The sequence below is a fragment of the Clinocottus analis genome, unplaced genomic scaffold, assembly GCF_023055335.1.
Source record: "Clinocottus analis isolate CAN_PGR_092001 unplaced genomic scaffold, fCliAna1.0.p SCAF_30, whole genome shotgun sequence".
Classification (NCBI taxonomy): Eukaryota; Metazoa; Chordata; class Actinopteri; order Perciformes; family Cottidae; genus Clinocottus; species Clinocottus analis.
In genome coordinates, this window is record NW_027176043.1 from 555063 (window position 1) to 565000 (window position 9938).

The following is a 9938-nucleotide window of genomic DNA, read 5'->3' on the forward strand; positions in this document are numbered from 1 at the left end:
CTATAGTCAACACCTGTAAACATGATACACTCATTAGTCAGCAGTGTACACACACATATTAGTTAGTGGGGGCAAAGAGTACAAAGCTTCTACTAAAGTGGACTTGTTTCCTGACTGAAGACCTGTTTTTTGTAAGTTATCGGAGACACAACAAGACAAACTCTGTGCTGGATGGATGCTTCAGGTGAATGGCATGGTTAGTCCAACTTGTGGCTCTGGTAAGAAAACAGTGATTGTATTGTAAACTGTGGCTGTGGAGTTTCATAGACATTTAAAGGCATTTAACAGCCTATGGTGGATGTAACCAGCAACAGAGGAGGATCCGTCTCCCAGGATGAGCAGGAGTACAAGAGATGTCATGTGTACAGAATGAACAGCAATGAATGCAGAATCATGCCCTGAATTAGCTTGCTTCCTTTTGACAATATTATCAAAATGCACTCCATAAACTGCCGTTATTATGCAGATGATACTCAGTTATATCTGTTGATCAAGCCAGATGAAACCAACCAGGTTGCTAAACTTCAAGCGTGTCTTAAAGTCATAAAAACCTGGATGACCTGCAACTTCCTAATGTTAACTCAGACAAAACTGAAGTTATTTTACTAGGTCCAGCCCAGAACACCTCAGAAATCAATTACCTGATGATATGCATTACATTACATAACTTACTTTATATTAAGCTTTTATCCAAAGCGACTTACAATACGTGCATTCAACCATGAGTACAAACTCTCAACAATCAAGAAAGTACAATGGTAGTTGGTTTATCGCGGGGGATACGTTCTAAAAATAACCCGCAATAGACGAAATCCGCGAAGTAATCAGCTTTATTTGTTACAATTGTTATACAAGTTTAAAGGCCCGTAAAACCCCTAACCACACACTTTTATACAGTTTTTTCAGACATGCATTAGCATTTTGTCACATTTCTCTCCAATTTAAACACTTTAAAAGTTCAAACTTTCGCGGATTTGAAAAAATAAGCCCAAACATTTTTAACAAATTTCATTTTAATGATCAATCTACGAGGTCCTCTGACCGTGCCTCTTTGTCCGCTCTGCTGACTTTTTAGCCGAACGTATTCTGTACCGAACGTATTCTGTACTGTACAGGAGACACTGCACGGAGGAGATTGACTGACAAGGGTGAACAGTACAGTCCCTTAGCTAATGAGGGCGCAGAGCACAATGCGTGGTTCATACTGTACGCTGTAAAAAAAAAAAAGCAAAAAGAAGGTGAAAGGTAAAGGCTATAACGTGAAAGGTGAACCTCTTTATAGCGAGGGATGACTGTACAATTTCTTCAAGAAAGCCAAACTACAAAGTGTTATAAGTGCCATTAAGCACTACTAAAGTCCTAGTTTTTTAAACTATTTTTCATTCAAGGTATAGTTGGAAGAGATGTGTTTTTAGTTCACAGCGGAAGATGTAGAGACTTTTTCGCTGTCCTGATGTCACTGGGGAGCTCATTCCACCATTGAGGAGCCAGGACGGCAAACAGTCGTGAATTTGAGTGTTCAACCCAAGGGTTGGCAAACATTTTGGCTAAGGGGCCACGATGAGTTTTAAAATGTGACAGACGGGCCGGGCAAGTATCAGATGGATGGAGAGAATTTGTGTGAACTGATATGAATTAAAAGTAAAAGCAATTAACTAAAAGTAAAGAAAACAGGGAACAATGTTGTTAGTCACCTTTTTTTGCCAGTTCATCAACATTTGGTGTCAGTTTGGTTCTCAGGACAGGATCTGAGATGTTCATCAGTTAACTGGGATCTGTGGTGTGATCAGTGATTCTAAACTGGTGGTGTTGTGGACCCAATTTGTGGACCCATTTACCCAGGACGTGAGAAAAAAAAACTGGTTTATTTTAAAGGGAACTTTTTATTCACACTCCTTAATGCTACGTTTAGACCATGCTTGAGACTTCCGTGAGCTTATTTGCCGGTCTATTTGTGATAATTCACGTCATCCTTGCCAGAGAGGAGGAGGGGCTTATCGCGATGAAAACCGTTAATTTATTTCTAAATAAGGCACACATTTTCACGCCACACCATTCACGTCATCCATACGCGCCTGTGCTGTTGAGTCTATTTAAAAAAGGCTGAAGCTATTAAATTGTGATGCATGTTGTATTATTACACATATAATATTTTACCTTGTGTCCTTAAAATGGACTTTGGGGACTAAAGAGTAAATATTTCAAAGTACTTTTTTTGTGTGCATACTGTGATATTCTGTCCTATCACACGTTCAAACTGCACCTTTTTTTTTTAATTAAATCAAATTGAGAGGTTGAAAAATTTTCTTTGATCCGGGTCACAGGGTCACTGGGTCTATAGTTCTGTGGATTGATGTGTTGGTGTTCATCAGGTGGATTGTGGCTGTCTGGAGCCGATCCTGCCGCCTGCCATGGCGGCCCTGCTGATGCCCCTCCTCTCAACCTCCTTCTGCTGACATGGGTTGTGGTTATCTGGATCGTGGTCTACTACTGATTATATGAATAGTTCAATAACTGTTGTATTCATTGAATGTGCTGTAACTCTGTTACGTTATTCACATGACACTTATTGCTTCTGTTCATCCAGGGAGAAGGATCCTCCTCTGTTGCTCTCCTGGAAGTTTCTTCCCTTTTTTCCCTGGGAACAGGTTTTTACTATCTGTATTTGGGGGAGTTTTTCCTGATCCGATGTGAGGTCCCCGGGACAGTGATGTTTTGTGTACAGACGGTAAAGTCTTCCAAGGCAAATTCTGTATTTGTGATTTTGGGCTATACAAAATAAACTGAATTGAATCAGGTAACTGGGACTTGTGGTGTGATGTGAGGTGGTCATCAGGCTAAATGTCTGCTCACAGTTAGAGCCAGCAGCATTCTCTGTGCATCCTCCTGATGTTTAGTGAAGCATAAAACGAATCCAGTTTAAGGGAGTTAAACTTCTCCTTCAAGACGGAGTCGCATTGAAGATCAATCAGCTCCAATTTTAACTCCTGCGGCACTGTTTCATAGTCTTATGAAAGTCCCCAGGTAGCCCAAATGACCCGGCCCAGATCCGGCTTAAACTCGGCACGCAAGAAGAAACACATTGGGCCAAGTTGGGCAGAGTTTAGTTGCCGACTCGGCTGAGACTCGGGACGAATAATGCCCCTGAATCGAGCCCAATACACTGGCCAGCTTATGACGTCAATAACTGGGGCCAGCATCGGCCCAAACTCGGCATGCCAGGAGAAATGTGTCGGCCCGCGTCCGGTTGCCGACTCAGCTGAGACTCTTGATGAACGACATCAAGAATCGAGTCGAATAATTTCCATAATGCCAGATTTGTCGGATCCTGACTGAACCTCCTCCTGACTGCCAATCCCAAAAAGTGCCACCTTGGTTGAGAAGAGGCACAGTACCAGCTATACTATTGGGAGAGGCAGTGTAATGCCGTGTTCACACCAAAACACTTGTAAATATTCGCAATGTTTTTTCGCCTGATTTTACTCGCTCGACTTTATGTGGATAATTTGCCTTTTTGCAACCATTCGCAGCAGAAAGGGGACGCTGATACGTTACCCCAAGTTACCAGCACATAGCCTCACTAGCTAACCTAAACTGACCCGGTCATGTTCCTGTAAAACAGTTTTAATTTCCGCTATCGACCATGAAAAATTAACAAATATTTCTGCGTCATACTTGTTGTGGAAACACCACAAATTTTGGAACATCAAACAACCTCATGTCTGGGTTCATAATATTATCCGTAGCCGCACATAGCTCCGACTCCTACTGGAACTGTGTCTGGATGACGGCCGCTTCCAGCACTGGCATTTATTATTGACATAAACACAAGTTCTGCTTTATACTTGTTGAGGAACTCCTACAAAAGTCGGAACATGAAACACCCCCGTGTCTGTTTTCATAATCTTATCCGTAGTCGCACACAGCTCCGACTCCTCCAGGACGAGTGTCTGAATGAAGCTGCTTCCAGCGCAACTTCAGGTGGACTGGCAGTCAGTTGAATTCTGCTCCAGCAGGTTGAAAAAAAAGGCAAAACAGCGAATATTCGCAACGCTTTTTCGTATTTTCGCAACCATTCGCATTGACTTTATATGTAATCTACACATGTGAATATTTCGCAACTCTTTTGGTGTGAACACTGCATAGGACCCTAATTACGGAAGGTGGAAGCCATCACCAAGACAAGAGAAGTGGTTCAGAAAAAGTACAACAGCGCTCTAAACACTTTGCTTATGAACTTCATATTAGAGATGGAGGATACTTCATATCAGAGATGGAGGATACCAGATGCTGCAGTCAAGTCCTCTTTCAAAGTGTTCTTTCATCATTCTTTTCATTCATGTGTGAGTTTATGCAGTTCTTCAACTATAAATGTCTATATGACTTATCTGTTTAATTACACTGTTCTTGATACTATTTTAGATTAGCGTTTCACTGTTTTCTTTTTATTCTTCTCAACATGCAGTACATTGTGAGTTTTTGTGTTGTAATACAAATGTCCCTTTAATATTTGTCTTGAAGACATGTATTACACTGCAGCAATTATGTATGGAATATGTATTATTGTCTTTCTTTTATTTGTGGTGAATTAAAAGTAGTGGGTTGTATAACCCTTTGTAAATAAACGCTAATATTCCTACCTGACAGTTTTTATGTTGTTACATCAAATCTTTATGACTGCTTGGCAGGCTCCAAAACTACGCAGAGCATAAAGTGAACTCTGAGTTGTGTGCAAGCCACCGGCTCCACTGCGTGACGTGTTGCAATCTCTGCCAGGTCATTAGTTTGACTGGCAGCAGCATAAATGAATCAAACTAAATGCCAAGTGCCAAGTTTTGTCACAGCACAACAAGCAGGTTGGGTGTGAACATGGCTTTAGATCATGGAGTTAGGACAGCACTTGTCACTTCTTTTGCTAACAGAAAGCCTGTTGTTTCTACCTTTCATGCTTTTATCTTTTCATCCTGTATTATTTTATTGTAAAGCGACCTTGGGTGACTTGAAATAAAATGTATTATTATTATTATTATTATTAATATTATTATTAATCTGTCTCACTCCGTCCATGTATATACTGTACATCATTCTAACAAATAACTAAGCACACACAAAGCAAGAAAACACAGAGCGCTCGCTCATTCTTTTCTTTCTTCTATTCAGGTTAGCTTAATTACTTGCTTTATCCAAGCGTCCGCAGTAAGAAACCATTACAGAGGAGACACTGAACACAGACACATAAAGACATTAGAGCATCAAACACATTACCCCACGCTTCTCTCAAACACTCACAGAGCAAGCGTCGTTTTTCATAGAGGCGGAAAAGGAAAGATTTCGAAAAAGCTGTACCTTTGCTTTTAGCTAGAGGAGGAGGAGGAGGCGGAGACAGAAGAGAAGATCCACAGCCGAGACAGCCCAGATAGGGAGGAAGAAGAGGAGGAAGTGTGAGACAGACACCAACAATATCAATGTATATATGAATACATGTCATGAAGATAAATCAATGTACAATAGCAGCTGTACATCAAAAAGAAACTTAAAACATGCAACCACAACAGGATTCCAGGATCTGTAAATGTCACACTAACTCTGCCCGACCAAGACATAGAACTACACACAAGTGTTTAGGCTGCTCAGGTAAATGGGATGTGAATCAACGCTTAACTTTAGGACCATATTATGACTGAACATTGGCATAGTATATACACCTAAAAATGCAGATACTACATTCTGCTTTTGGTTTATCGTCAGCGATTAGAAGAGGAAAATCTAAGGACGTTCCATCTTTCTTGCCTTTTTTATGAGATTCATGAGATTTAATGGTTTTATGTGAAGCACTTTGATTCGCTCTGTTGTTGGAATGTGCTAGACAAATAAACACTGACAGAATCACAAAGTTATAGCTATTTTATAATGTTATACTACATGCATTCTAAATAAGCTTGCACTTAGCTTCTCTCATTGCATAGCTACCCTCTTCCTCAGTTGCGTTGCTTCCAGCACAGTTTGTTTAAAAAAAAAAAAAAGCTTTTATCCAACCAGATTTTAGCCCTATGTGGCCTCTAAGTAAAAACATCGGCCATCAGAATTACAAGTGAATTCCTTTGCAGTTTAAGTATATGGGGATGCTTTTGTTGGACATAATAGTCTTTAACCAATCAGATTTTTAGTTTGACTGTTTGGCATGCCAGGGCCCTGAAGCTGGCAAGTTTAACGATATGTAAGAAGTTAACATTACATTTGTACTGCTTTAGTTGGTGTGGATTTTTTTTTCATAACACTTTAATGGCTGAAGGAGGAAATGGATTTGGTGGCAGATTTACTGGCATGTTTGTCGCTGACAATCCTCCATATGTGCTGCCTCTGTCGAGAGGACATTTTCAGCTTTGTCTCCGCTGTCAGCCATGGCAATCGTTGTCATTGAACTCTTTCCACAGAAGGAAAGAATGGACTTTGTCTTTAACTAGTGAACAGCAGCTTTGGTAAAAGGAAACCGTTTTTTTTGTGTTTACATTGCTAATAATGTTGCTACTGTGATTTAATTTTTCTATTGTGTCATTTTTATGGTTGATATTGTTCCCTCTGAGTTTTCCTGGAATGTGCAGAGTGTATTGGTAGCATTCACAGTGTTGTGCTTAATTTCACTTGTCAAATGTTAGTGTGAATATGAGTTTATTTAAAACAAATTTAACTCCCTGTTTTTGTTTTTTTTAGTCATATTCTTTACACATTTTTGAGTTGTATGTCTTGGTACAGTGTACAACACACAGGAAGAACAACACACGTCTAATGGTGCTCACTCCAAGAAAAAAACAAAAGGGGATATAAAGATAATAATAATGAATAGATTGCATTATTGTAAATAATTAAATACAAATAATAATATAATTAAAATAAATAATTGAAATACTGCCAAGTGTAGAATTGTATGTGCTATATGCTTTTCAGAGAGGATTGTGCATGATGTATGTAGAGTTAGCGAGAGAATATTAGGTGTTTACACACAAAACACAACCCGTAGCTGTAGGTAGTAGTTGTGAGGTTATTAGGAGGTGCTTCAACTGGAGGACAGCACTGAGACCACTGGGTTTAATGAAAGATCATGGTTTCAGTTCCAATAAATTCTTAGTTTAGGGTAGGAGACCTCTGTAGCATGGTTCCAACAATAACCTGTTCATCAGGATTAAGGCCTTGCCAGTGAAAGAAACCACTGATGGTAATAAATAGAAAGAAAACAGCGATGTCTCATGTTAAAGACATTTTATAAACCCATCCATTAAAGTTTAAAATACAGTTACCTCTTTGTGATGTTTTTTAGTTTTTTATTTAAAAAAATTGGATAATTTGAACACATCCTCAATGAAAAAATAATCAAGTTTTATTTTGTGAGGCAAGTATTTCTTTCTAAACTTTAGTGGAGTAAAAGTAAAAATTAGCTTACAATAAAAGTACAACTACCTCAAAATCTTACTTTAGTACAGTACTTGGTACATACAGTAGGTACTTTCCATAAATCCCACTGCTGCTGGACTGGAAACTAATGTAACTGTGTTGGTTGTATCTTCTGTTGTACCAGATGGCTCAGATATTACATGAACCACCAGTTGGAGCTAAGATGACAGGTGCTGTACCCTACTGAGTAAGGCGACTTACCTTTGGAGCTTACTGTCAGCTGAAACTATTAATGCTCCATCAGAACTGCATTTATACCATTTTTTTAATATCTCATCTAAATTTAGTTACATAGAAGAAAATGCTTGTGAAAACAGCACGTATTAGTAATGTCTGCTAGCTTCACTTTTAAAAGCTCTTCTTTTACCTTGAGGTCAGTGACTATGAGCTGACTTCCTTGCAGATTAGTAGTGGGTTTTGTGTTTATAGGGCAGTATAGCAGAATGATACAATCACACTTCATAGCAACATGCACTTGACACGACACACAAAGCACAGACATGAGAGAAGAGGGAAGGAGAGGCATACCTTGTTCTGCCATCATATGTGCAAGGCCTTGAGAATAGAGAAGAGAGAAACAGGGAGGAAGGACAAAGAACTTTTGAGCAAAGAGCACACTTAGTTTCAATACTCTAAGGTATTGTGATGATACATGTTTTCCCAGGAGAGAAAGCATGGCATCAGAACACACTAACAGGTCACACAAAGCTTCCTGTGGCTTTCCTTATTAGAAATACCAGCATGTTAGCAGAAGTGATAGCCTGCAGAAAAACATTGCAACTCTTCTCTATCTTGGGTTCAATAACAGAGCTCACTACTTTACAGAGCCGCTGTCTTCACTTAAACCTGTGGTAACAGATGTCACACTGACAGAAAGGACAGAAAGCGTATCCAGGGTGAAGCCTGTCTGCCCACCCAGGACCTCGAACAGATATTAAAGCTGAACACATAAATCATAACGAAATCTAAGGCTACCGGTTATGTGGATTTTCAATTTGCACATAAATTAAAATTAAAATTATTGCAAGAACAAGAATGCATCATTAGTACAGTTCACATCCACGTCTGTCCAAAGTGTAATTACGTCATTATTTTATCCTATTAGACACTTGTGTCAAATTGTCATAATTAGCATATTCATTATTTAGTTATTTCCCAATACTATGTTTTGAGAGGTCACAGTGACCTTTGAAGAAATTGGCTCAAGGAGTTAGTCCTGAGATATGTTACTTATAAGAATGGACCAGACGGGCGCATCTTAACATTTATCACCAAGCCAATACAATGTTTGTATTATCCTAGCCTGTCTGGATATCTGCAGCGATACAAAGGATCGCTATGGTTGTAATATATAACATAAAATGCCATTCACACTCACCTGGCATATTATTGTTGACCTCTGGAATACAAAGGGAGAGAGAAAACAAGCAAACAAAGCCAGTATTAGAAACACTCGTATTACTTGCATGCTGTATATCATGCAAAATATTATACAATTAATCCATACAAAGGGCCGGCAGTGAGCACAGCCATGTGCATGTCATTCAAAATGCAAAAAGTTTGAGCATTAAGGTGTTAAAGCAGCAACATTTGGTCGGAAAGCATTCATTCTGATTCAATGAAATATCAGAAGGCAACTCTTCCTCCACGAGTGAACACACAGATGACACAGACTTTTTTATTTCCGTTACCTTTTAGACCAGACATAACACCCAATTTGATCGGCATCCTCAGGTGTTGTTGGTCAAGGATGACCTTATTTTGAGTTTCCGGCCGTTGCCTTTTTATATGTCTTTTATATTTTAAGTGAAGCCCCAGTCACACGTTCTAGTAAAGTGTAAGACAGAATATAAAGCATACTGATGATTTTACTATTCTTTAAGCCACTGGAGTGTAACTGTGTCAAAGTTGTTACATTCATGGGGCCACCAACATAAGAGATAAAAATTCCCCTAGAAACAATCAATATCCACAGTGAAAGTCAAGTGGAAACATTGTCCTCAAGGTGGAAACAAGGAAACATTGTGAGGTCAAAGAAATGCTCTTTCTGAGCAAAGCCAACACAGCTGTAGTAGTGAAAGTAGTGGTTAGCAGACCTCATATACATTCAGGTCCATACAGGTCTTGACTGCGACACAGCTTTTCAAATGTTGTCTAATTACACGACTGCAATGGAATGTGTCTGCTATCTGCCTGATAGGTTTGTGGAGTCTGACAGCCTTTTAACTTGCATTGACACCTCTTTGGTACTCATGCTGAGAGTTCCCTGGACCAGCTACCGAATGCAAACTAAACTTTTTGAATCATCTACAGACATTTTTATCTGCTTTATTTGTCTTAAGGGAACAGGGTGGCCATCAAAACATTTGTCAGACAATTGTCCAAATACTTTTTAAATTCTGAAAATGTGTAAAAATGTAATTCCTAAACGGTTAGTTTCGTTACATCCATTTAATTAAAGCTGAAAGTATACACTTCACCTACATATG

General features: G+C 39.2%; 1 protein-coding gene across 9 annotated transcripts in view; it reads right to left on the bottom strand.

The window, feature by feature from the left end:
* The window catches only part of nrxn3a (neurexin 3a), a 125299-nt gene that overhangs the window by 91682 nt on the left and 23679 nt on the right, over nucleotides 1–9938 (bottom strand). For all 9 annotated transcript variants that reach the window (XR_011079371.1, XR_011079370.1, XR_011079368.1 and 6 more), the window contains exons 3-5: nucleotides 8828–8848; nucleotides 7978–8004; nucleotides 5347–5358 (exon numbers count right to left, since the gene is read on the bottom strand). Coding sequence is in view for 5 of the 9 variants with exons in the window: in XM_068595467.1 (XP_068451568.1) it covers nucleotides 5347–5358; nucleotides 7978–8004; nucleotides 8828–8848 (60 nt within the window). In the remaining 4 variants the exon portion in view is untranslated. The remainder of the gene's footprint in view (nucleotides 1–5346; nucleotides 5359–7977; nucleotides 8005–8827; nucleotides 8849–9938) is intronic.